Below are 27,997 nucleotides of genomic sequence, written 5' to 3' on the forward strand. Positions count from 1 at the left end.
CCCACAGCCCGCCTCCAGGCACGCCCACCCTGCTGTGGTTGGTCACACTCCCAAGTTCTCAGGAGGACTTCCGGTGTTGTGCCCGTTATGAGTCCATAAACGCTATAGGAGGTGATAATAAACGGCAGTTTGTGTTGGATCCCCAATCCGATCTGATCCGGAAGTATTACGCAATATTTGAACAAATCAATCCAAGTTACAATTGTCTTAAATTATGATTGTTTAACCAACATAAAGTACATATTCATTACAAATTTGACAAGTTAAAAAAAATTTAAAATATAGTATATATAAAAGTAATGTTTATTAAAAATGTCTAAAAATAATTACAATTGTATATAATTTATTTGAAAATTACAATAGTGGATCCCCCCCAAAATATTATATTTTATTTGTTTAAATAAAAAGAAGTGTATTAGTATATTTGTAATGCTACATAAACTTTTATTTAATATTATAAATTTAATTTTTCTTCCATCACAATGGATTATTATTATTATTAATATTATAATATTAATATTATAAATTTAATTTTTCTTCCATCACAATGGATTATTATATATTATTTAAATTATTTGGGCAATTTACTGTTCACGCTGCACTTTACATTATGTTGTTCATATTTGGTGTCTGTTCTATCTATTCTCCACAGTATTATTATTATTTATTATTACTTATCTTCTTTTGTGTCTGTTATTATATGGGAGCCAGGCAACGACATTACGTTGGCAATTTCACTACTGTGTTTTTGTGCAATGACAATAAAGGGAGTCTATGTCTATGGATTATAATTTACACTCACCTTTACTGCAAATGTTGATCTGAAATCGGTGTAGAATGTTGTCGTCAAGCTAGCAGAAGGGTTCAGTGGGGTGGGGGACATTTTTGGTCATTTGCTGGTGGGATCTAAAGTTTGTAAAAACGTAGGTGGTAAGCAGCAGTACGGCCTGGGCCAAAAGCAGCCATTCGGGGAACATCATCAGCAGTAACTTGATCTTTCTTGGTGTATTTTTCTGCTTGCAGACGTGGAAGCTGCTGCTTAGTAACCAGATAGCATAATGGCATAATGGCAGGGCTCCCTTTTGGCCAAGGCAAAACAATAATAATATGAAGCGGGCAAACATCAACAGATGTTCTGTGCATGTGAAGATTGTGCAGCGTCGGTACGTTTTACCTCCCAGTTGTGACCTGCAGGGTGAAGGAAGAAGATTCTTTGGGAATGTTGAGCGTCAATTGTTTTAGGAAACAAACTTCTTCTTTTCCTCCCTCCTCCTGCTGATGCGCTGCTACAAAGGCAACATATTTTCAGACACGTTAAAGCCATCGGACCATCACATTCATCACAGGGTGGCTCGCCCTCCACGCATCCAAACTACTTCCTCCTTCCCTTCAGCAGAAATTGATAACACATTGCACGGGTGTCCCACGGCTGCTTTAGATTGCACGCTAAACACATCTTGTTTTGTTTGTCTAGAGGTATACATTAAATGGTTCTCTGAAAGGCACATAGTGTAATTACTGCAGTTAGCTTCATGTCAAACACGCTCATGTGCTTTAGTTTTCAATTTGATGGGGAAGTTCAGATTTGCAGCCAGTATGAGTGATATTATTACTAACTATTGAAAAAACATATTTCATCACTGTTTAACAGGCTCAAGCAGTCACAACCTTGGTGTGTGTCTCCATCTAGTGGCCAAATAATGGCCCTGCAGGTCAGATCAGATGTATATTTAGTATTTCATACAAATAATTTGTATTCATATGTGGTAAATCCATAATCAATCAGTTTAAAACTTTCAAGCAGTCAATTCTTCACAATCCTAGGGCGGGTATGCTGTAGCCTATCCCAGCATTATTTTTTTACACCTTTTGAAATATACAGTTTACCATCATTAAAGTTCTCTAGACATGAAATAACACCCCTATAGCGACTGGAAAGTGGGAAGAGAACATGCTAACTCCACACAGAGATGGCCGAGTGGAGATTTGAACCCATCTCCTGACTGTGTGGCCAACATGCTGACCACCGTGCAGCCATTCGCATGATTATACTTATAAACTATACTCATAGTTTAAAGCAGTCAACTCTGATTCATCCAAAATGGCCAAATGATGACCTTGTAGACCATATAATAAAATAAATGTTTTTTAAAGTGTCATTTTAATGAACCATCATCCTATGATTACACTTATTTTTTTCAACCACTGTTAATAGTGTCAAGCAAATCTTTGTCTCCATCTCGTGGCCAAATGACGACCGTGCAGGTCAAATAATAGGATACAGGCTAATTAAAGTGTCATTTCTTCCATTTTATTTATTGGTGAATGAAAAAGAATGTCATAAAATAGCAGCTACACGGTTTGAGATTGCAGTGCAGGACATAAAAAAAGCACGTGAACAAGACACAGGAATTAACCTTTTGACAACATTTCCACCAACTTTTCAAAATTACGATGGCTTCATAATATAACGTACAGACAGATGAACCGTCTCACACTGTTACTTCCAAAAAACACTTTCATCCCACTTTAGTCATCTCCCTTGTCAAAACACCTTGTGGGAATCATAAAACTCATCCCCGACGCAGCATACACAGCAAAGACGTGTGATTGTTAAACAACCAATGAGATATGTGGTAATGAGGCACAACGCCAGCATGCTTACACTGAGCACATTCATACTGATTTATACTGTACTTCAAAAATACTAATGTCTCAAAGACCTGCCAGTGTCATGGAGCGTAAAAAAAAGCTATAAAAGTATAAAAATGACACTTGGAGGTTTGAATTGAAGTACATACTCACCAACGTCGTGTTTTCATGTGCTTGATGTGTTCAAGTAACCTCAGAGATTGGAAAAAAAAGTGTCTGTTTGCTCCAGTGGTTCACTGACCTTCATCCACGTCGCCCTCACCGGGGTCAGCGGCGACCGGGCGAAGGTTAAAAAAGTGCGCAAAAGAAGCCCCGCCGTTGTCTCACCTCAGGAGGCCAGTTTGGAGTAGCTGGAGGGGGAGAACTTGCGCTTCAGGTACTTGATGATGTAGAGAGGCAGGCAGCTGACCAGCGTGATGCACGACACCTTCCACAGGAAAGGCCAGGTGGTGATGAAGGACAGGTCTGGGAATCACACACACACACACACACACACACAGCAACCATTATTATATTATTATCTGAAAAGGGTGCTTCTGCATTCTAGATGCAACACTTACTATGTACAAAGAATAACCTAATAAAGGAGCAACCAATACTTGGCTTTTGTCGCCACCTAGTGGACAGACGTAATTCTTCACAAATGGATTGAAGTGTTCTCTGCCAATCTCCATACATTTCATTAAAAAACTAAATAAGACACAGCAATAAAATAACAACTGTGTATTCATACGCCATATTATATATTCATTATTTACATTTTTATTATTCTAGTTTTAATTTTTTACAGTATTGTGTCTTTAACTTTTTACTATTTTTTACAATTTAAAAAATATTTTGGAATATTTTACAACAGTACAATGGATTGTGCGTGGCGCGTCAAACCCTAAAGAATCACGTCTGCCGTGTGGGACTTACCATCGGTTGTGACGGGGATGTAGAGTTTGCAGCCTGCAACATTCATTCATTAATTTTTCTATATGCTGGAGCCTATCCCAGCTGTATTCGGGCGAGAGGCAAAACACGGCATGAAAAATATCTGGTCGGGGCAGCACGTTAAATGTCCTAGTGGACATATGTAGTACTGCTAAATTACAGTATTTTTAGATTTGTATCAAATTTGAATGTTTTTTTACAAATTTTATTTTCCCCAGTATAATCAACAATTTCTTTCATATTTAGCACGTATAAACATTTGTCGTCATTTGTAAAAAATAAGAATTCTATTAATATTTAATAATTATTTTTGAAATTATAATTTTTTGTGTTAAATTGTAAATATGTACTCTCGTGTAACTACCCCAAATGTATGTATTTGGTATAGATCATGTTTCTTCACAGGAAAGCAACAAATAACAGAGGAAGTTGTACTGATAGAAACATGACAACATGCGTGACGCTACTAGAATGAAATGAATGAATTCCATGCAAACATCCTCCATGACGCAGACATGATGAGATGGGTGGACAGACTGGGACAACCTACCAAGAAAAGCTCCAAAGGACACTCTGCCTATGCCTGCGAGCCACACACAAGCAAGAAGACAGCAGTGGTGTTAGGGCGTTAGACACACACACACACACACACACACACACACACACACACACACACACACACACACACACACACACACACAGACACACTACTAGCGTACAGCCAAATACTGCATGCATCTCACCAAAGTACTCGTTGAGGAAGGCCAGGGAGGCCAGGTAGCAGCCCAGGCTGAAGAACTCGGCCAGCACCATGAGCCAGTGCCACGTGCGCACAGTCAGCGCCACCATCAGCAGCTCGGTCAGGATGAGCGCCGTGAACGAGATGGCCACCACGTGCACGAACTCCGACTCGAAAAGGACCAGCGCGCCGTACATGAGGATGCCCCCTGGTGGCATGAGTGGGGGTAACAAATCAGGTGGGAGGAAGATGGGGCATTGAACATGTATTATTATTATTATTATTCATTCATTCATTTTCTACCGCTTATCCTCACGGGGGTTGTGGGGGGTGCTAGAGCCTATCCCAGCTGTCTTTGGGCGAGATGCAAGGTCCACCCTGGACTGGTGGCCAGCCAATCACAGGGCACATATAGACAAACAACCATTCACACTCACATTCATACCTATGGACAATTAACCTAGCATGTTTTTGGAATGGGGGAGGAAACCCAAGTTTTTTTTGACCATTTCAAATGCCAAAAATGGTCCTATCTGTTAAAGAATCCTTTCCTGGATCCAGACGGTGATCCGGATCACCACCAAAATGTCATCAATTCTTCCATCTCCCATTTCCGACAATCCAGAAAAATGTTATTTTGACCACAAACAGAAGAAAACTGTCAAAAGCTGTGCTTGGAGGCGGTAACAATAATACAAAGTAGCTTTTATGCTATGACAAACAGGTGCTTCCAATAATGTATCTGCAGTATTTCAGTAGTATTTCATCTACCCAAGACCATCTGATGATATCATCACCTTTCCACGCAGTACATTCCAGCTGTGTAATAAACTGGCCTCTACTGATCCCAAATATTTTGAGCCTCTTTCCTCTCATATCATCTTCAAATCCCGCCTCCCTCCTCCCCATCACCGGCTACTGGCCTTTAATTAAAAAAAAAAAAGGAAGTCATGCCTGAGCAGAATGGCAGACCTTTCCCACTGGCGGCATGGCTTAGCGGTTCCAGAACTATCCCTTTACACGCATTGTAAGAGCGGATGGCGGCTGGAAACTTAAGACACTGAGAAACGGGCTGGATGAGGGCGGCAGGTGGGGGCAGCGATGTGATGTTACACTCAACTCCAACTGCTCATAGCTGAATAGATGCTGTACCTACCTTGATAGATGCTGATCAAAACCCAAATCAGGAAGGTCTTGAAGGACAGTGAGCGTCCCTGAGGGCGGGAAGGGCATCAATGAAGAAAACAAAAGACATGAAATAAAAGCGGCGTACCTTGGTGAGGTCTTTGTAGAGCTCCGGGTAGAGCAGCGCCATCTCAGGCTTGACGTCCTGATCCAGCACCAAGGAAAAGACGGGGAACATGGTGTAGATGGTGGCGTACCTGCACACAGAGCAGGGTCAGGAGGTCAGGCACAAGGCTGCTGTATCCGCACACGTGCTACCAGTGGGGAGAAGATAATTACCCGACCATGAGGAATCCCTGGTACAAGGGAACTGAGGCAAAGTAGAATACGGACGAGAAGACGGCCTGAGGGATGGTGGAAGACGTGTCAAATTAAACCTTCATTACATTTTTAAAAAAATAAAAAATCATTTCAAAATCAAAAGACCTTCACCACACGAAACAGAACGTGTACCTGCATGGCCGAGATGATCATGCCTCGGTGCATGACAAACTGACCCAAGGCCGCCGAGCGCTTGTAGCTGTTCCTGCCGTGCACCATGAGGAGACGCCCGATGTGCTTGAACTGCGTGATAGAGAAGTCGGCCGCCAACGACGCCTGCTTCCCTTCCTGGCGGAGAACAAAGTCCGTTTCTTAGCACAACTTGGCCGTCCTGAGACGCTTAAAGGCGGGAAGCACGAGTTACCTTTCCTTCTATTCCGATACCGCAATCTGCAGCCTGGATCATGCTGACGTCATTCCCTCCATCACCTGTGGCACACGTTCACAAAATACATAGGACAGTCATCTTCACTGTAACATGAAGATACTCATAAATCATGGTGTCTGATGGTTGAGTACGGCTAATTATCAGTCATAAAATATGCACTTAGAAGCATAAAAATGCAGTCAATTACAAAATAAGTCATAAAAGTTTGTATGATTTGTGTTGATATCTAATCAATATCGGTATTGGACGATATAGTCATGTCAATATCGGTACAGTATTGGAAGTGAGTCCTCAACAGGAAATAAATGCATCTTTAAAGTATTTATGTAATCCAGATGATGTTCCAGCTTAAAAAGGAATGCTGGGATTCCCTGTGGGAGCCCCCCGCCCACCTATGGCACAGGTCCGGTTGGCGGTGTGCTGCTGGAGAAGCGTGACAATCTGGGCCTTCTGGGTGGGTGAGCAGCGACAGCAAACCACGGCCGGGCACTGGCAGGCCAGCTCCACAAATTCGTGCTCGTAGTAGCGCAGGCACACCTGCAACAGGAAGCTCTCCACTTAGATGCACCTTTACCAGACATCACGCTGCGTTCAAGTACCTCCAGGGAGTCTCCAGAGATGACCAGGGCACAGTCATGCTTCCTCCTGAAGGCGTTGAGCTCCAGATGGGCCTCCCCTCTGTTCGACACCTTCAATGAGAAGCGGAGAGAATCCTAGTTAGCGGATGATTCTTCTTATGACGGCAGAGCGGGAGTCAAAGCACGTACCGGTCGGAAAACATGGATGTCTTGGTTCCGGGAGACCAAGTGTGAGCTTTTGGCGATACACGTTGCAGTTTCCAGCTTATCTCCGGTCAACATCCAGATCTGAACACACAGAAACAACAACATGTTGTCGTCATCTCCGTTGCGCGTGGTGAACCAGCGTGACATCATCTCCTCGACCTTGATGCCAGCGTTCCTGAGCAGCTCCAGCGTGGGCCTGACGTCTGCCTGAAGCTGGTCCTCCACACCGGTGAGACAGAGGAGCTCCATTTCCCTCTCCAGGCTCTCCACTACGGCCGCCACCTTCAGGGCTCGGTCGTGGATGCTCAGCTTGGCCTGGTTGTAGCGGTTCTGCACACAGGAAGGAAGTGGTCCACTCCTGTTTGTCTATGCCTGTTTGACATGGTCTGAACAATACATTAAGGATGTGTTCTGTGTACAGTTTGAGCCACTTAGGAAACGTGTACCTCAAAGTCCTGATAGTGCTCCTCGGACAGCGACTTCTTGGCCACCACCAATGTTCTCAGACCTTCTCTGGCCATGTTGCCACACTGGAAGGAACCGAAGCACAAAGTTGATTCAATCAAAAGCGAGAATTGAGACCAACAGCGAGATGAATCCATGCAGAATAAATAAATAAAAAAAAGCTTCCGGACAGACGGCGCTTTATTTTTTTTGATATGAGGCTGATTGGTTATTGACGAGGGCGACAGTGGGACATCATTAGCACCGTTGTTTGAGAATATGACATACTGTAATTACTTATCTGGGTCACTAATTAAATCAAAAGCCGCCTCCGGTGGTGAACGACTCAATAATGCCAATATAATTATGAACATGCGCGTACGAGACCCTTCGACCAGCCAACCCGAGTTGACGCGGCCCGTTGATCTCCTGATGAATGTCCTGATTAGTAGAGGTTATTGACGGGAGGAAAAACAACAACTCTTCAAAAATGGATGCTTTGTCATCAGGCTGCGGATGCTCCGCCTTTTTATCAATTAACTTGTCTGTTGCTGTACTGTATTGTTACTCGGGATGTAAAGCTCTTTGTGGTAGACTATTCGATACGTATCTACATATACGAGCCATGATATGATTAAAAAATGCTATCTCTAAAAAAACCACCATTAAAGTTCAATTCCATACCATTCAACGGTTACATTTGGTGATGGAGACATGAATCTTACATTGTGAATAAAGCGGCCAATTCTAGAAAAGTGACATTCTTATAGTGTTTCCAAATGTGTCAAGGAACAAATCATAGCCCCAAGCATGCTATAAGGCAGGTGCAAAAAAAAAAAAAAAAATTAGTCCATACAGTTGTGCCCAAAGATTTACACCCCCCCTCCCCTGCATAATTTAAAAAAATTTTTCTCAGAAAATATGAATGATAAAACAAAAGCCTTTCTGCCACACGTTTAGTGGTTGTGTGAAGACATTTATTGAAAAAGTATTTCTCCAATAAATGTCTTCACATAACCAGTAACCATGAGTGACGGAAAGGTTTTTGTGTTATCGTTCACATTTTCTGAGAAAAGGTTGTGTGAAGACATTTATTGAAAAAAAAATTCAAAAATTAAAAAAAAATAATCAACAAATTTTCTCCAATAAATGTCTTCACATAATCAGTAACCATGAGTGACAGAAAGGTTTTTGTGTTATCGTTCATATTTTCTGAGAAAAGGTTGTGTGAAGACATTTATTGAAAAAGTTTTTTTTTACATTTTCAAAAAATCAAAACATTTTCTCCAATAAATGTCTTCACATAACCAGTAACCATGAGTGACAGAAAGGTTTTTGTGTTATTGTTCATATTTTCTAAGAAGAGGCAAAAAAAATCTAACATTGTCCTATTCCATGATTTTTTTTTTCTTGGTCCCAAATGCAAAGGTCTTGTCCCTGTCTTAGTTTTACACAATACATAATAAATAGATACTGTAAATGAGATGGCTATGATGTAGGTATGTTTTGCCAATGTGATTAAAACCTTTCCTGTTGACTAGCTAGCAAGCTGCTAATTGGAGTGATGCTTATGCTATTTCAATGCATTCTCGTCTGCTGAGCTACAAAGCATGCGTGACAATGGTTGACCTGGCACTGATGACGGCCTGTCAAGCGCTTTCTCGTCTCGCGATACCCGCCGCATGTCTCTACAATGCATTCCTCCAAGTTCTTATGGATTATTTCTGCCAATCTTTACCTCCTCTTCCAGCCAATCATTGTACTGGACGATGCTTGCCATGGCGACATCGGCACCCTTCATGTAGAAAGTGATGTCTCCCGTCGACTCCTCCTGCATCAAAACGCAAGCGGTGAAAGCCAAACACGCGTGCGTCGTGCAGGCCAGGACGTGCGTCTCCACTCACCCTGACGATGATGCCCATGCGTTTGCTCTCGGAGGTGAAGGGGAAAATCTGCAGGATGTGGAAGGACAGGATCTGTCCGGAGGGAGTCTTCAGCTGCAGGGAGGTCAGGTCTCTGTTCACCAGGGTCAGGCCGACGCTCTCCGTCCAACGCACCAGCGCCACCTGTGCGTGCGCACACATGTTGAGCGGACCACCACGGCAATACTTTTTAAAAAGCTTTGTGTGTCCGTTTTGATGCACACAAGAGAAAACGCTATGTGAGAGTTATGGGACACGGCGCTCCTCTCTCATTCAGCGCCAAATAAGTGCTTTCCTGTCCACCACAGCCCCCCCTCCCCCTCGCCAGGAACTGCAGACCCCCGAGCGAGCGTTCAGCTGCACACGACTCCGCTCTCAATGGCTTCATTTTCAATTTTGCTCATCAAAGGTTGTTATTATACTCTGACCTACAAATTGGAACTTCCTGTTAATATCCCGTCATCCCCCCCTCCTTAGAGCTCTGGGATGGTGGTGCTTCCTACATCTGTGACTCATTATCCGGCGGGTGGTTGCATACACAGCATCTGCAAGCATCCTACAAAGTAGTTATTGCAACTAATCTGCCACAGCGATCTGCAGACAAGATAGCGTCTTAAACGCTACGTCTGGCTGACACTCACAAATACTTCACATCACAGCTCAATACTGGAAAGCAGACTTCAATTCAATGTATTTCTCTCTGATCGATAGCACGTACAGGTAAGTGTAAAAAGCCATTGTGTAACACGAGTCCCTTTAACAGTAGGAGAACATTTCAATCAACTTTAAATTGTTAGGAGCAATGTTGTGTTCAAAGACTTCATGCAATTTGAGGTCAAATTCTATTTTTGACAGTGCAATTTCCAGCATACTTAAATGTAAGAAATTGTACATTCTTTTGTTCACGTTTTGTTCAGCAAAATACCCAATTACACTTTTATTGCAAATGTTGAGCTGAAATCAGAGGCAAATATCAATATCAAGTAATCAGGAGCATTTGCAGGAGTGTGTTAAAAACAGACGCTAGCATTCACGCATCAGGGGGAGGACCGAGTGTCGCTCGCTCGCGATGCTGCATTCAATGACCACAGGCACAGAAAGAACAAGAGGAGAGCGACAGACACTCACAGGCGTCACCTCTCAGAGAAAATTAAATATTGATCAATCCAAGTGAGTCAATGGATTTGATGTGGTGGTGGGGGGGGGCGGGGATGTAAATAAATATATACATCAGCCGCCACGAATGGAGGGAGATTAATCCATCATCACCCATTGATTATCTGCATCCTGAAGGCTGAAAGTCTTTAGCGCTAACGTGCTAGCATGAAGATAATTGTTCTAACAAATCCTCATCTAAGAATTCTGTCATTGGATATGCTGTAAGCGTGTTTGAATCCCTCCTTTAAAGCGGAGCTACGTATGCCTTCGGGGACCATAAATTCCCAGAAAGCCAAAGCAGACATTTAAATAGCTTAACCCCCAAAAGGGGGTCACAGTCTTTGACGGTCTCCTCCAAACTAGTGTCATTTAGAGGGGGGGGGGGGCAAACGTGCCCCATGTTTACCTCATCGGGGCTGGAGGCCTGATATGTACGGTTGTCATCGCTGAAGTCACGGTCGGCCTCAGCGGACTCGGTCTCGCCGTTGACGCCGCCGTAGGTTTCGTAGACGGGCGTGACGTTGTGGCAAAGGGCAATGGCCTTCACCGCTTCGTGTATGCGGCTGCTGACGCTCTTGCGGACTTTTGGACCCGCCGTCTGAGACTTCTGGGATGCCGTGGCGCCGCCGGTGCCACCACCGGATGAGGTACCCTGGCAGGAAGTCAACAAGGGGTTGTTTGATGGATGTGGTTTGTCACTAGATAAGTCAGTATCATGATTAGAGGACACTAACCTGAGCGTAGGACTGGACTATGAGGCTCTGGATCTCATCCATAGTGTCCGTACCGTAGGACACGGTTCCAAGGTGCAGCCGCTTGAAGATCATTTCATTTTGTGTCAAGGTGCCTGCAGGACGCAAGGGCAGTTGATTATTTAATACTCAATTTATAGTTTTTATTAGCTGTAAGCTCGTTCTAAAAATATAACTTAAAAAACAAAATAATAAAAGCAGAAAAGTCATTTTATACGAATAAAGTCACTTTTTAAAATGAGTACGGCTGAAAAAATGGCAGAACTTGATGATGAAGAAGGTGAGAAACAGTATTGAATTCAAGTAATAACTCCAAATCTATTCCAATCATCATTTATATGAATTTATATGAAAAATGCAAATTGCCAAGAAGAAGAACTGATATGGATAAAACAAAAGTGTGGGGGGGGGGGACATCCATGATGCATCACATGACCCTTCTCATTGACCGTAATCTCCCTGCCAATACAGACTGCGTGTCCTTTGTAATTAACAGCCAAAACCAAAACAACGGCAGCCAAAACCAGGACAATAGCGGCTGTCTAATGGATGCTGCTGCCAGAACGTGCGCTCCCAGAATGGAGCGCTGCTCACGTGGGGGGCCACGGCCTTTTAACCAATTCCCGATTGATTGCTCTTCATTCTATTAACCATCAACCTGGATGAATTAGCACTAAAGCCTAATCCATTCCTACCTAGATCAGCGGCTCGAGACGAAGCGTCCTGGAGTTTATCACCCTGACACGTTATAAAGAGCGGCCACGGTGGCGAATGGTCAAGAGCGCCACAGGCCTTGAATTGTACAAATCTTGCCTGTTTTGTCCGTCAGCAGATAGACCAGCCGGCCCAGTTCCTCGGGAATGGTGCTGGTCCTCACCACAGTGCCGGGAATGTTTTCATCCTTCATGATCATCCAGCCGTAGGCGGCCTTCCCCATGTCCAGGTTGACGCGCAAGCTGAGGCGGGGAAACGCAGTCAAACTGGTGTGAATGAAATCGCTTTCGTTGAACACTGTGTTCAGGTTGTTACCTTATGGGGATGATGTACGAGAAGAGCACCACAAATCGGAAGAGATTGCGGAACCACAGACCCACAAATCCGTGCAGCACTTCCATGACGATGGACAGAACCACTTGGGCCAAGAACAGGGCCTTGGTGAGCCGGTTCAGCTCCAGGTCCAACAGGCCAACCTGTGTAAAGATGAAGTTGAAAAAAAAGGGACTAAATAATACACACGGTACACGCAGGTGTGTCCAACATGCGGACCTGGGGCCATTTCAAGCGCACATTTCTCAACCGATTCAAACCAATCCTACATCAAAATGTCATCAAGACGTTTACAATAAATTCCCACATTGACTAGATTGTCATCATTTCTATGACAGCTGTCCCAATAGGCAGTTTATTGGGCATTTCTCTAAGATTCTGCCTATTCCACAGGTTGACATTGCTTGATAATGGTTGCTGGTTCAATCCTCGATACCACTGTCATCATTCACAACTATTGGTAGTAATTCATTTTCCATGTAACATTACATGCAACATGTAATATTTAGTCTGTGTGCGGGAGCACGGCTCAGGTCGTAGAGCATCAACCAACTTGATGGTTGCAGGTTCGATTCTCATTTGGTGAATGGATGAACGCATCGATTACAGCTGTTTCAACCTTCATGACATTTCAGTTCGGTGGGTTAGCATGTAGGCCACACAGTCTGGAGATGGGCAAGACCTGGGTTTGAATCTCGGCTTGGGCATCTTTTCCTCCCCCATTCCAAAAACACGCATGTTAGGATCATTGGCGTCTAAATTGTCCATAGGTACAGTGATATGGGCATTCCTGATCATTTTCAAGGTTTTCCTTTATATAGCACTGGTTGTTGGGGTGAGAAAATCCAGTTAAATATATCATATAGCAGACCAACACAGCGATAGATGAAAAGTGATGTGAACGTTTGTACCAGCGTACCCGTGACCCTGGTGAGGATAAGTGGCATCAACAACGGATGGATGAATAATACGTATATTGCGAGAGGGATGCATGTTCACTAAAAAACTAAAAGCCTGGACATTATTTGTGTCTTTTGTTGCTTTGTATTATACTGCATTGTTGATGCCAATAAAGCATATTGAAAAAATATATCTACACTTGACTGTATCAAAATGACTTTTTCCTGAATGCGTCCCTGGCGGGAAGAAAAGCTCGGACACGCCCGCCCTCCACACGTAGGCTGCTTGTGTTTTTAATACTGTGATTGGTAAAAACATACGGAACTCATCATGGCAAGAGAGCACTCTTTGTTATGATCCCATCTGTTCCCAAAATGTTCAAACACGGGCCGTGAAAGACGGCGCTAACTGCAGGCTTTTGTCATGCAAAGCGTGTGTACGACACAAACACTGTTATTGCTGGCATTTTTTTTTTTTTTTTACGACATTGAATACTTGAATGCGAGTAGAGGGGTCAAAGGGGTTCCCATATTGAGATGGCGCTCTGGAGAAAGAGGGACAAAAAAAGGGGGGGAACGGGTGTTGGTGGGGGGTGTCCCAAAGTTGTCTTTTATTTTTCAAGTGCATCTTGCAGCCAATGGAGCATGTGGGAAAAAGATGTCAAATAAAGAAGCGCCCTACCCCTTTCTGGCAGGCTGGCAGCACAGGCCCGTACACAGAGGGCTTTCATGTGACAAAAAACCAGCAGAACCAACACAACATCTCCCTCCGCTCAAGGAGCTGCTCTGAATAGGAGTGCGTGTCGGGGGGGGGGGGTGGAGGGGGCGCGAGAAGGTGAATTCCTCCACTTTTACTGAACCCCCACCAAACCCATTCCCCCGAGGACCGTCCCGACCCGGGAGACCAGTGTGACTGATTTATCGGTGGATGGTAAAACTCCCAGTAGCAGAGTACAGGCAGGGGAGCTGGGTGGGCGGGTACCGCGTCCTCCCCACCACCCGGAGCCCTGCTACATGGTTCATGCTTGAGCTATTAAGGAAAATAGGGGTGGGGGCTGGGGGGGTGGATTAAAATGAAGAAAAATTAAGACAGAAAGCGCCGTGCATGGCTGAGAAGCAAAGGATCTCCTTCAAATGGGAACAATGGGCAGGCTACGTGTTCCAGGCCTTGCTGGGGATCGGATGAAGTCATTATTCGCCCCGTCAAGGGGTGGCTGGGGGGCATGGTGCTCAATTACCTCAACCTAAAGATGTTATCAGTGAATAAAAGAGCAGATTTTACTTCATTCGTCCCCACGCCATTAAAAGCAAAATGGTTTGTTCTGCCTGTGTGGAGACTGGTTTCATGTGCAGGTGAAAGCTGATGTGCACGTCGAGTCCAGTGGATCCACGCATTCTCACCCTTAAGCACTCACAGCCTCACAAATTCATGGATTTTGCTATAAAATAAGCATTTTGTCTGAATTTTTTCAGCAGAAATAGAAAATCTAACTCTAATATAGAACAGAATCTAAATAATAAATAATATGCATAACAAGATGATCCAAGGTCAGCATTGCGTGTCAATACTGAAAAGCTGACGTGAAACTGAAACGCTTTGATCAGGTGCCAACATTGAAATTTAGAATGAGCACACTCGCCGTTCGGAAACTGAAGCTGGACTGAAATGCTGTGGAAATACGCTAAAACGTAGCATGAAAGTAAGAGTCAATCGGTAGTTTGAACTCAAAATGGGAATTGAACCAACCATCTCTAAGTCTGGATCCAGGCACTGTCAGTTGCACTATCCAAATTTTCCTAATTTGCCACAATTGGGGTCGCAGTAGGGTACAAGTCTAGAGCTTTATTAGTCCCACAAGGGGAAATTTCAGCGCAGTCTCCCATCATGCTTTGCTGCAGTGCTCTTGAAATAGTTCTTAGTAGTATGTATTTATTTATTTATTGTCATTCTGTGTATTCAAATAGGAATTTGCATAACGTCCCTCACCATTGGGTGCAAAGTGCAGGTTTGGATGAGTTCAAGGAAATAACTAATCATGGCAAGCTATACTACCCACTCCTTTTTTGGTGCTCATTGATCAGCAATGTTAATCATTTATACCCAATTCCCAAGGGGAATATCGGAAAAGCGGCAAAGAAAACAGATGGATGGATTCCAGGATGTTATATTGCTAAAAAACCAAAAACCCAGGAGGACACTGGAGTGACAGTTTGAGAGACGGGAGAGGAGAGAGAATTGATAAAGTTTATCGTCTTTTTGACAAACGACATTGTTCGCTGTCCATGTCCAGCCTGTCCGACCGTCACACACAAAGAGACAATCCCACGTCCGGTGGCCCTGTCATTGTCCCGCCTCCATTATATGAGGCCAAAACGCTCTTGTGCGACTTTAGCAGCACTCTATCGACTTCTGGGCCCAATCTCCGCTTGCCATATCGGCACTTCTGACACCATTTCCTTGAAATATTGAATTCCTCTCAGCGAGCCAGTCTTACACAAAACACCCGTTCATCCACAACAACACTTTTATGTCACGAGCGAGACAGACACGCCTGATGACGGGGAGGACCAGACTGTGAGGTAGCACCAATTGATAAGAGGAGCATCCAAATGTACTGATGGCAGGCCGCCACAAAGAAACGAGTGGGGAAGACTGGTCTAGGACGAGGGTGCGGCTGTGGTACCTTTGCACGCTTAACATCATAAACACCAGAGCCAACACCTCCGTTAGCTGAGCTGAGCTTTTATGTTGAATCACATTTCATATCATCTCCTCGATTGGAGGACAAAACACTACGGATTAACTTCTCGCCAACAGTGTTCTTTAAATCCTTCGTTAGGTAATTTCCCTTTTGGGTAATTAGCAAGCACGGCTGACACCCATCCACAAGTCCAGCTTTTATCCGGAAAGTCAAGGGTAAAAAAAAAACTTGCAGAATGGATTGATGCAGGGAAGGAAAAGAGGCACAGAAGGGTGTCCAAAATACGGCTCTGGGGGCTGATTTGTGTTATATTGTTTTGATGTATGGACCCTCCAATAGAAGCACTTTAACCAAACCCATGGCCCATTTGAAGCAGCGTTCCATGGAAAACTCCCCCAAGACAACAACAAGGAGTCAGGGGCTATGACGGGACAGATGACCAGCCCCTGGAGGTGGGGAGTCAAGCCTAGCAAACGCAAAGAAGTACATGGGCCTGTTTTTCTCATAGCTTCCAGTAATGTAGACTGCTTTTTGCACATTAAATAATGAAACAGTGAAGAATATCAGTGCACTAAGTCTTAACTCCCACAACTCCAATGGTTCCTGTAGAGTTCCCCAAAAGACAAGCAAAGGACTTCACCTTGTTCTTGGCATAGGACGTATTGAGTACACTCCTGGTCTCTTTGCCCGTGTAGATCACCACGCCGATCACGGTGCCTGCCAAAAAGACAGAAATGATGCTGCTCATTAGACTCCACCGCGTTCCTAACACGCACACACACGGCCAAGTAAGACGAAGTGCGTGTGAGGGAACACAATAACGCCGAGAGGGGCGGTGGTAGCGTCGTGTTGTCAGTCAAGCCGAGCGTTTAATACCTTCAGAAGCTGTGGGCGCCCGATCGATACGACACCATCTTTATTTGCCAATTCATTAAGGTGGCCTTATAAGAAAAGGATTAATGGGTCATTCATAATAAATGAGTCTGAAGGACCTTCATGCAGAGCCTTAAAAAAGGGCACAAAAAAAAAAAGTTTCAAAGGTAAGATGAGCAACTATTCTCAGACTTGTGATTGATGTAAAATCAATCACAAAAGCTATCAAAAATAACGCGTAAACGGCGGAAACTAACCATCAAATGTGCTCTGATCAGATGAAAAAACAGTGTCTGCTTTAACTAAAACCACCCAAACATTTATAGGTTTTCAATTTTCAATAACTTCAACCAGACGCTTCCTGTAGCTGCAGATCAGTGTGGCACATGGATCAGGACTACTAAACTGCATGCATCTCCTACTCGAACATCTCTAGTCCCTTCATCCTGGGAACGCCACTACCTCATTGCCATTACCAAAACGCCACATGCGTGTAGATAAACCGGAAGATAATGGTCACAGCGGGAGCGCGAAGTGTGCCACACGCTGATGCGGGCCACTCCAAGGTGAGCATGAAGAAGAAGCTCTAGTGAGAACAACAATGACGTAAGTGTTTGCTCTCCTGGTCAAGGTCAGGGCATTGTCGGGCAGGGTGGAGTGGGGTTGCGGCGAGGGGCCGCCGACACCACAAATCAATGGCGGGGGGGGGGCAGGCCATTGCTGGGAGTGTCGCAAATGCCCTCGACTGACATGCTGGGACTTTACGCGGGGGAGGATCATCTCAGCTGCGAGGAACAACAAATACTATGGAAAGGCGAAGGCACTGACCGGAGGCCACCACGGTGCTGGCCCACAGGGTGTTTTCGATGCTCAGGCTCTCATGGACTTGAGGGTCTGCGTCTTCCTGCCGTGGGGGAGGGGGGAGAAGATGGCAACATCATGAATATTATTACATATTTTACAATGCTGATAAAGAGGATTATGATAATAATCATAATAAATATGAATATGCACAGATAGCGATGACCTCCACCATAAAGCTACTGTACGATGTGCGGTGTGTAGCAATACTGTAGCTCTTTCATCCACACCATTTTAAATGAAGAGAAGGAAAAAAGAAAGCATAGCAAGGTCACAACGGTGAGATTTCACAGATAAAATAAGGCAACCCTTGTGAGGGGGCTCCTGTTTCACGCCCCCCCCCCCCTTAAATAAAGGCCAACGCAGGAAAATGTTTTGAGTCAGGAGCACAGGAGTCGAGTCTCCGGTTTCGGCTCAAATGGCCCCCGCCTGATATAATAATTATGATACCCAAGCAGCCACATCCTGTCAATGCATGCAAAGCGGTGAAGAGGTGCATGAAAAATAAATGGCAGGGGTGCGGAACGCTTGACCGCTCTGACATTGTCACGCCGCCGCCGTGTCTCCATAAAGTCTGTCTCCAGGAAGACAAAGAACACTCACTCATAAATAGGTAAGTTCATTTGCTGAGGGGGTCTGTGGGAACCCGTCTTCCCCCCCCCCCCCCCCTTGCTCCCTCCATCCCGCTCTGACTCAAAGCACACGATATGCAAAGGAAGGCGGCGGAGGCTGAATGAGCGGAGGAAGTGCTCGCTCACTAAGCCTGGTGTGTGGCCAAGAGTGAAGACAGACCACAAAGCCTCCCTTTGTAGCGCAGCCTCTCCTCTCCGTGGGGGCTGTGCTAATCTGCTATTAATAAAAAAGCGGGAGCAACAAGTACGACAGGATGGACGGAGCTAGCGGGACCCGTGTGTGTGATGTAAGAGGCGTGAACACAAGCGCCCCCATTGTGGCCTCTTGTCAACACGGCGCAGCTGATCCTCCGTGTCAACAATCTGCGTGCTGAAGATTTATTCTAGCAGGAAATGAAACGTGTCAACAAGCCCACGTACCCGCGTGAAGTTGCCCTCAAAACTGTGGATGTCCAGCTGAGGTGCCTGGGCGTAGACGTACGCGCTGATGGAGAACAGGTCCTGAGGAGAGATGAAGACCGCTTCAGCGCTCGTGTAGAAGGTTCATACCGCTGCGCTGACCAGATTTAAGTCTCACAAGCACTTTGAAGATCAAAGCTCCTCCGGCACTTTGTCATCTTCGGACGTTTCAAGTTGTGACATTTGGTTATGGCATAATATTTCTAATAGTCACACAATATTTGGACTTTATTCTCGCAATATTACAACTTTTCCCCAACCTCATTTTCCTAAATTTACACCTTTATTCACAGTTTTGTTTCTCTTATTACCACTTTTTTTAAATAAAAAACAAAAATTATGTAATATTTCAACTCTATGCTACTATGCTGTTATTTTTCCTCTTAAAATTATGACTTAAAACATTTTTTTTTACAATTTCCAACTTTCTTCCATCTATACGATCCTGACTTTATTTCTTTAATTTTAGAAATCCCCCAAATGTAAATTTCCCTGAATTTCATTTTGTTTTGTTCCATGTTAGAATTTTTTGCTTTAATATTTTAATATTAGTTGATGCTACTGAAATGACATTTTTTCTCTTCGTATTATTCTCATCAAATGATGAATTTTGTTAAGATTATCACCTATTTGTCTATTAAAATACATAGAAATGAATCATTATATTACAGTAAAAAGGATTTTATTACAATACTCTATTTCCACAGTTTTTGAATGGTTAATGCGGTTTGTCCTACTTTTTCGACAGTCATTGAACGCACCGACGCACCGATGGGGGGAAACATCCGTGTGTTTTATCTACGGGTTGATGCACATATGCTTTGTTTACCATCCAAATGAACGTGCTAGAAGACCAATAATAAAGTTTGGGGCCTGTGAGCCAATTGGGATTGCTGGCGTACCCCGACTGCCGGAAGCCGCTGCGTGCAGACGACGGCCACTTTCAGCTTCCAGTCCGTCTCTCCGTCCAGCTGGTCGGTCCTGATGAAGCACGCTCCTGGAAGATCACAAGACGGAAGGCGTTACATGAGCCTCTCCTTTAGCGGACTAACAGAGAGGCCATGTTGCCTTGCGTGGACGTATCCCTTCATGCTAATAAAAGGAGCGCCCATAAAACACACACTGGGCCGGACATGCAGCGTGCATGGCGGTGACCCGCATGGATGGGAGGTGATATTACATGCGAAACTGATGGATGTCAGCCGGCATGTGACAGGGAGGCGAGAGGGCAGCCATAACGTGTCCCCGGGGGGTTAAGGATGATGGAAAACATGAACACCAGCAGGATGATTCATGCTTCTCAGCACTGGGAAAGACAAATATGTGCTTATGCGCGCACGTGTCCGAGGCATAAAGACGTCCGCAGCTCCCCGTGGAGATTAATGGGGACGACGTCCTCAGCAACATTTTCCCCTCGGACGCCCCCACTCCGCCCCTCGCAAATCTGACGCGACTCATTGATGAATTGGAATTTGCTTCATCCGTCACTCCAACAATGTGACATAAATCACATCCGCCGCAGGCGAGGTAAGTCGCATTTCTCGGCCAAATGATGTTGACACAGTTTGTTAAGAAAGTTCACCAGGACAGCATTCCTTCCGTCTCCCTGCGTTTATCTTTGCCTTGCATCTGATGGAATGACAGATTTAACGCAGACGTCCGGGTCAAGACGTCTTTGCTCGCTCACCGGTTTTCTCAGACGTTCTCAGGAATATCATGTCTGCGGGAATCCTTTGGTTCTACAAAAATGGGAAATAACAGTTTTGGTCACAAAAGTAATTCGAGGACAACTGCACTTTTGGGGGAATTCTGCCCATCATCCCCAATCCTGAGGACACATCTTTGTCTTTTCTGTGCGTATACAGTAAACGGCCGAAACAAGGCTGCTAACTAATGCATGTATGGGACGCACCTATTCCGCCTCCAAAGCCCACTATTAAACAAGTTTTATATCCAGGAACATTCATGATAACATGTAATACTTCCAATATTTGACCCCATATTGGTCATTTTAAGCATTAGCGGAACAAGTTAGAAGGAATGTGACGCCAAACTCAAAAACCAAAACACAGATGGGCAAGACTCCAAAAGTGCAGTTTTTCTGCGGATGAGGAGGTCATCACATGATTGCCAAAGAGCTTCACCTTCTCCACAATAATCAGGTCCCCGACTTGGATGTCTGAGCTCTTCACCTGAATTTTACCTGAGGAAGCAAACAAGACAGTGATTGATGGAAAAAAAAAAAAAAAATCCAAGCCCCGTCTTGACTTTTAAGATACCTCGTTAACGCCAGCTATTGATGTGTGCGGCTCGCCATCTGAAGATGACACGGGCTCTTAAAAGCGTCAACAGGTGAGAGATTGATTCCCTGCATCCCGATGACGCAAGCGCCTCCTGTTGTCATGTTTATCACCTCAATATCCCCCTGCTAAGTCTTACAGCGCTTGGGGGCCCCGTCTAAAAGGTGTGATGGCGGCGTGGCTGCACGGATATCACATGAGGGAATTGAGGGAGACCATCTTCGCTCACACCGTCTCAGAGAGGTAGAAATCGATGCAATTACGGCGAGAGCTACGACTTGTGTTACAAGAGCCGGTCCGGTGGACTTGGGGGGGGGGTTGAGCGGTCGTAATTGCACGAGGGAGGGCTCGATTATACTGGAGAGTATCCGTTATCATAATGTCAGCAAACAGTCGCCGCAAAGTGCCAACGATGGCGCGATCCATCACTCACCGCGCACCGTCAGCTTGCTGTAGAGCTGGGAGTTCATCTCTTTGTCCCGCTGGTGGCGCCGCACCTCGTCCACCGCCTCGCGCACCATGGTGACGGCCAGCACGAAGCTCTGAAAGCAACACCACACAGGGATGTTTGTGCTTTTCCCTTTCCACAGCCAGAGCGGTGTTCCCCGCAGGAATGCGATCTATCTGTGGCGTATGACTGAATAAAACACTCATCCAATTTGCAGAATTGGCAGAAATGAGAGTTAAAAAAAACAAAACAAATATGCTGCCAACTTTCCAATAGTAACTCTGAATCTCCAAATACTGTATGTCTGTTGTTTTTTGGCAGCGCTACTGCTAAATATGGCAACAAAGTGGATACGTTGGCAACAATGATCCCTCCTGCTATGTCTTCTTATTATCTGGCAGACCAGGTGCGTTATGGTGTATTTTTGACTTCTTTATGCCTAAATTGTCATGAGTATTTTTATGATTGCAGTTTTTGTTAGCAGTAGTGTAGAAGTACATACAGGGAACCAACATGCTGGTACATGTGGGACATCAATCTCAGCGCACCATCACGTTTGCGAGTATTTACCAGCGGCGCCCAGTAGGTGTACAAATATCCGATCTTCAGTGAGGGCACAAACTGGGAGCAGGAGACCACCAGGAAGTAGAGATTGAGAAAGAACTTGAACTGCTGGTAGAGCACCTGAGGAGGACAGAAGACACCGACTCAGCAAGAACACGCTATATACACAATGAAAGCTACGCTAGGTCTATTACTAGGTCTACTAATTTTTGCAGTTTTTTTTTATTTTTGCAGAATATTGCCAACTTTCTTCCCCAATAAACTTTGACATTTTTCTCTCATAATATTATGAATGTATTCCTATAATATTTTCACTTTATTCCCAAACCGGCAACTTTGCTTGTTTGGCACAATATAAGGACTTTAAAAAAAGTTCCCCTTTAATATTTCAACTCTACGCTACTAGAGTTTACTATTGGAAAATGGACACTTAGAATATGACTATTTTCTGGTAATATTTAGACTCCTGAAATTACAGGGGAAAATACTTCCCCAAATATTTTATTTTCTATTATTTCTACAATACTTCTCTTATTCTTTTTCTCGTAATCATTATAATTACGACTTTATTCCCATAATATTTTAACCTTAATTCCATAATTTAAAAACTTTCCCCAATCTCTTAGTTTTTTTCCTAATATTACCATTTTTATTACATATTTTTTCTTTAATATTTTAACTTCCTAGTAATATTACATTTTTTTTTTCCATGATGATTTTTTCCATTTGCTAGTTGAATGATATATTTAGGATAAAAAAACAGCAGCGGGCCACACGTTGGACACGACTGATCTAAGGTCAGGTTTTGAATAATGCTTTTAATAATGAGAGCCTTGCGTCAGGCCAGATCAATAGGCGACTAAGCAAGCGAGCGTCCACGCTTAATGAACCCCCTGACCTTTAGGTGGCGGCGGTGGAAGAACGCACACCGCTAAACTCAATTTGTGCGTATTTAATAATTCAAAGTGGAGGGGGACGAACGGGACATTTGTTCTCCATCGCCGGGAATATCTACGTCTCGAACAGACAGTTGACATTTTACGGCTTGGGGAGTGAGTGACCCCCCTAATTACGGCGACATTCGCTTTCTAATAAGTAGCTCTGATCTTTAATGCCCCCTAACGTACACACCCTTAATGATAAGACACTTAGCACATCCGCTATGGCGAGGCTGACGGCAGGGTCGGGAAGTTGAGCAGGAAAAGAAAAATCCAAATAAAAAGCCAAACACACCCCCGGCACGAAGGTGAAGACGTTGTACTTCTGGTTGTGGATGGAATTCTTGGGGAACTTCTCTTCGCATTTCTCCGGGCAGCCCAGCCAGACGGTGCGGGCCTTCAGCTCCTTCTTCCGCCGACACATGCGGGCCACCAGCTCGCAGCAGCTGCGGGGCCACAGGACACGTTAGTGGCTGGGAATGCACGCGGACAAGTTTGGTTTTAGAATGGAAAAGGAGAAATTGGGGGAGAAATGAGAGGCCAACAAACCAGTGTTCCCCAAAGGACTGAAATCTATGTGTGGTGATGCTAATTTGCATAAGTGTTTTATTTGTATGGTCCCTGTGGGAGCAAAACACATGAAAAGCAAAACAAATACATTTTGAGACGCAAATGGACGTGTTCTTGTTGTTGTTGCTTCTTGTGGGGCAACAAACACTTCATGTTGAATTAACAAAGGATGAATTAAATTATGTCTGTGATTAATTCTATCTGATAAAACTTGAACAAATTGCATGTAAAGAATAATTTGGGGAAATTTCTATCTATATCTGCATAAGATTATCAGGTGAATTGATATCCTACATACCTTTTACAGACTCTAGTCCTGAAGCATCCAAAAAGGTATACATTGTAACATTCAACAGGCATGACTAATCAACTTCGGCCAAATCAAGTGTTACGTGTGTAGCGTTTTAGGTCTTTACATGACGCCTGTCATGCTTGGATCCAAAGCTTTATTTCCGACTATGGATTCCAGCCATGATTGCCTTTGAAACAATGTTACATGGACATCATGTGTGTCATCCGGAATGGCTACTTGCTGAACACAGATCCATGTAGTTGGATCACAGGAATAGAAATCGATGCAGGGGATCAATTGTTACACCTCGAATATGAAATGTATGAATTAGCTGTTATAATAAATAATAATGATGATACAAACAATATTGCACTTGACTGAATCAGATACTACAATGTGACTGTACTTGTACTGAAACGTGGCCAATAGTGTTATTTACACATCTGCTCAAGAATTCTATCTCAAGGGCTCCTTTTGACAAACATTTCTAAATAAGCTCTTTTTCAGAGGGCAGGGGGGGTGAAAGGGGGGTGAAAAGGTTAGCATTTGGCCAGGAGGAAATGTTCACGGCTCAATTTGTCCGTGAAGCTCCTCCCGGGCTTCACGGACAAAAACAGGCTCTGTGGTAACATCTCAAGACACATTTGTCCTTGTTGAGCAGTCGCTGACCATCCATAATATGCGGGCTCGCTTGAAGGGGGGGTTGTTCACCCCCTTCACCCCCCACCACAACCAACAAGCTTGATTTATTACAGTGACGCAAACAAAAGTGAACAAAGTTTGACTTTGCATCCACCTGCTAATGATGACAGCGAGGCTTATCCAGAGCATGAAGTACAAACAGTGTGTGTGTGTGTGTGTGTGTGTGTGTGTGTGTGTGTGTGATACAGGGGCTAAAGTGGTACCTGGGGGGTGGGGGCGGTGTATACTGTCATGGTGATCGACTTGGCTTTTCCACCTTTTAAGCAAGTTGGCAAAACAGAAAAAGTGCATAAATCAACTTCGGCGGTGACAACTTTGCCGTTGTTTGCGTTGGCGGCGGCGGCGGCGGCGGCACGCTCTGCCTCGGCACCCAGCGCTGCGTTCCGCGTCCAGATTCATAATAGAGATTATTTGAGCAAATGAATGCTATTTAAATAGCGGGGCCATTTGAATAGTGGGGGCTTATTGGGAGTGAATTATTTGCCTTTTATAATCCCACGCAAAGTACACACAAAATTACTGGAAAGCATCAAACTGCTCAGCTGTGAAAAATCCAATTTGTTCATTAACGAGGGGGGGCGGGGGAGGACACGGGAGGGGGCGATCGATATACCAAATGACAATACGAGAAAGGAAACGGTCTTTAAAACTCCTTATGCTTGTGTATCTCTGCATTGGCGGGGGGGGGGGCCTTTGGGGGCCGTCATATGCATCGTTAGCTGGATGAAGCTCACCGTTGTGTTTAACCACTGACGATGCGCATCGGGCGGCGAGAGACAAAAAAACAACACACACACACGACCTTATTTTGCGCTTCACGCATAAGTACCGACGTGTTGGAAACCCAACGTGATCCACGCATGCCACAGCGCAAGGCATACACCACGCCAACGGTCACGGCAGGCCGTCCGAGCTCACGCCACCGGGGCATAAAGACAGAAGAAACATGAAATGATGCGGGGGCAAATATGATACGCTAATCCCTCGCCACTTCACGCTTCAAATTTTTTAAATATACAGACCCAACTGCTAGAATATTCATTTTGCATGTTTAGATCTTAATGAGGTTTTAAGTGGAGCAAACGCAAGAAGGGGGAGTGGGACAAAAAACATTTGGAACTTCAAAAACAATCAACTGATATGGGGGGGGGCATCATGATCCGGGATGCTTTTTCCACTCGGTGGAACACCGGAGCTTCAGGTGGTGCGGGGTCGTCAAATGGCGTACGGGCAACCCTCATAATGGAGGGCCCTGGTCTGTGTGGTAACAGCTGGGTTCTTCACCAGGACAACGCCGCAGTTCATGATGCCGGCTTGACCAAGGACGACTTCTTCTCTTTTGGACCATCCCTCATGTTCACCTGATTGACATCCCATAGAGAACATTTGGGGATGGATGGCAAGGGAAGTTGATCAAAGTGGCCATCACTTCCAGACAGTTGATGCCCTTGGTGAAGCCATCTTCCACTTGGACCAATGTTCCCAGTAGCCTCCTGGAAACACTGGTGCCCAAAGCCATTTTTGAAGTGGTTAAGAAGAACGGTGGAGACGGTGGAGTTTTTTTTTGCCATTTTGGTCTTCAAAGTCTTCAACTTTTGATCAGCTGATACAGTGGAATGTTTTATCAGAAGTCTTCTTGTGGAAAACCGAAACCAAAGCACTGAAAAAGTGTACGGTATGGCAAAAGTTTTTTTGTTTTTTTTAAAAATCTGATGCGGCCCAGCCTCTCCCAGACCCTAGCTCCAGTGGCCCCCCAGGTAAAGTGAGTTTGAGACCCCTGCTTTAAATAATGATTTTTCAGATGTTTGAGGTGTCACTCAAACAAAAAAAATGTGATTTTGGGTCAAAATCAGGTGTTTATGCTGGAACCATCCAGGCCCACATAGTCTCAATGTTTATGTAGTCCTTAACCTCCAATATTCTGTGGGTCAGCAAAAACTCTGGCAGTTTGGAACTCTCGTCTCTGAAAATGGCTGGCAGTGAATGACTTAATAATTCAGAATCAATATCATCAATATCAATATCAAGTCTTTTTAACAGCATTTGATGCATAATTAGATAGTAATATATATTTAAATAGGACCAACTAGTTTGCTGCCTAAACAGAAGCATAAATATTGAATAGAATGTCCGTTTAGTGTCAGACATTTACTTCTACGTACCTCCAGGCTGCCAAAGCAAGCAGGTGACTACGTGACCTCCACATGACAATAAAACCTTGTCCACAGCACAATACACACATTTTACATACCTGCAACACAACACTTTCCAACCCCCGAGGAGGAACCAGCCGAGACCTCTGCTGTGTCTGTGGTTGACTCTGGCCCGGGGCAGCGTCTGGTAGTCGCTCTCGTCGTTCTCAAAGCCTTCCTCGGACATCATCAGAGGCATTTCATCCAGGTTGGACGGTTCATCATCGAGCGAGAATCTGGAAGGAGAGACATCACTTTAGAGTATGCTCTTAATGAACGTGGAGTCATGTATCCTCCTAAATGAATACAATATACAACAACAGTATTCTGTCTTTATGCATGATGTTTTATTCCATAAACAAACTTCCTCGTCGCATTTGTGTGATTTTACCTTTATGACATGTTTTCAGCTTTCGGACGTTGATGCGTGTTTGACCCTAACGGCCACCGTAGATTGAATCATTTCTGGACAAATGTTGTTTATTGTTAGATGGCCTGCTTTACTTCCTGTCCTCGGTTTATAATCGCATTCTTACCAAGTGTGACAAAAAGAAGCCCTGTGAAAGAAATAATAATAATAATAATAATAATAATAATAACGACGCTGGTTCATTTAGCTGCAATGTGTCTTTAAATGTTCACAGTTGACGGAACAGGAACAAGGTTGGCGGCGCAGAGCTTTAACTGGTGGTTGGGCGCTAAAGCAGACGCAACTACGCTAAAGCCGTTTCATGTTTAAATAGAGGCGAGATTTGTGAGATTTGAGGTTTTTGTAGCGCCTAGCTGCCTGTCACCTGTCAAAACACAATAACGGGAAGGAAGGAAGCGACGCTAGCAAAACAAGCTAACATTCGCGCGAACACAAACACCAACACGAGCAAACTTGAGTGAGAGAAGAAAACGCTAACGTTCCAACACTATTTCGTCAACTCGAAGGCAGAAACGATGACGGAAGCTGTCCAAATACCTTGACTGTCTGCTGGCGTTGTAGTAAGGGTTTCTCCTCGAGCTCTTCCGCATCGGGGCTAATGGGATGCTGTCAGCCATCTTGGCTGGGAGGGCCACAAGATGACGTCACGCCGGCCAATGGCCCAGAGGAGATTAATGCTGCATTCCAGGAACTTGTAGTCAGAATCTGACGAAGTGGTCTTCATCGGTTTTGTGAACGGTTTTGATCTCTGCGGTGTTCTCCCTCGTTGACTCGACACCACACGTATTTCAACAATTGATTTAAAA

General features: G+C 44.5%; 1 protein-coding gene across 4 annotated transcripts; it reads right to left on the reverse strand.

The window, feature by feature from the left end:
- Positions 1-797: 797 nt before the first annotated feature.
- atp9b (ATPase phospholipid transporting 9B) lies at positions 798-27,826 on the reverse strand. 4 transcript variants are annotated; one of them, XR_013627645.1, is made up of 32 exons: positions 27,729-27,826; positions 26,821-26,997; positions 23,301-23,451; positions 22,074-22,187; positions 21,489-21,597; positions 20,900-20,958; positions 20,443-20,494; positions 19,658-19,752; positions 18,717-18,797; positions 17,632-17,707; positions 16,571-16,647; positions 12,312-12,472; positions 12,096-12,238; positions 11,265-11,377; positions 10,937-11,182; positions 9,355-9,516; positions 9,189-9,281; positions 7,453-7,536; positions 7,166-7,336; positions 6,989-7,087; positions 6,821-6,910; positions 6,614-6,758; positions 6,198-6,262; positions 5,966-6,121; positions 5,792-5,856; positions 5,601-5,709; positions 5,484-5,541; positions 4,332-4,535; positions 4,139-4,171; positions 2,806-3,117; positions 1,175-1,286; positions 798-906 (listed from the first exon to the last, which is right to left on the reverse strand). XR_013627645.1 is itself a non-coding variant. In XM_078791833.1 (31 exons), exons 1-30 carry the CDS (start codon positions 27,806-27,808, stop codon positions 2,981-2,983), a joined length of 3,405 nt encoding a protein of 1,134 aa, XP_078647959.1. In that variant the 5' UTR covers positions 27,809-27,826; the 3' UTR covers positions 931-1,286; position 2,980. The 4 variants fall into 4 exon arrangements, 3 of the variants coding, with proteins under 3 accessions (XP_078647959.1, XP_057902688.2, XP_057902689.2); XM_078791833.1 differs by lacking the exon at positions 798-906 and having other exon boundaries at positions 931-1,286; positions 2,980-3,117; XM_058046705.2 differs by lacking the exons at positions 798-906; positions 1,175-1,286 and having other exon boundaries at positions 2,167-3,117.
- Between the last annotated feature and the right edge of the window lie 171 nt (positions 27,827-27,997).

The sequence above is a fragment of the Doryrhamphus excisus genome, linkage group LG7 (genome assembly GCF_037039965.1).
Source record: "Doryrhamphus excisus strain RoL-2023G ecotype Guam linkage group LG7, RoL_Dexc_Guam_v1.1, whole genome shotgun sequence".
In the NCBI taxonomy this organism is placed as follows: Eukaryota; Metazoa; Chordata; class Actinopteri; order Syngnathiformes; family Syngnathidae; genus Doryrhamphus; species Doryrhamphus excisus.

Coding starts and splice junctions, on each gene's coding strand:
- atp9b (XM_078791833.1), bottom strand. CDS start 27,808: ATGGCTGACAGCATCCCATTAGCCCCGATGCGGAAGAGCTCGAGGAGA. Junction 5,710..5,791: donor CAGGGATTCCTCATGGTCGG/GTAATTATCTTC, acceptor CTCTGTGTGCAG/GTACGCCACCATCTACACCA. Junction 4,536..5,483: donor TTTGATCAGCATCTATCAAG/GTAGGTACAGCA, acceptor TCATGCCACCAG/GGGGCATCCTCATGTACGGC.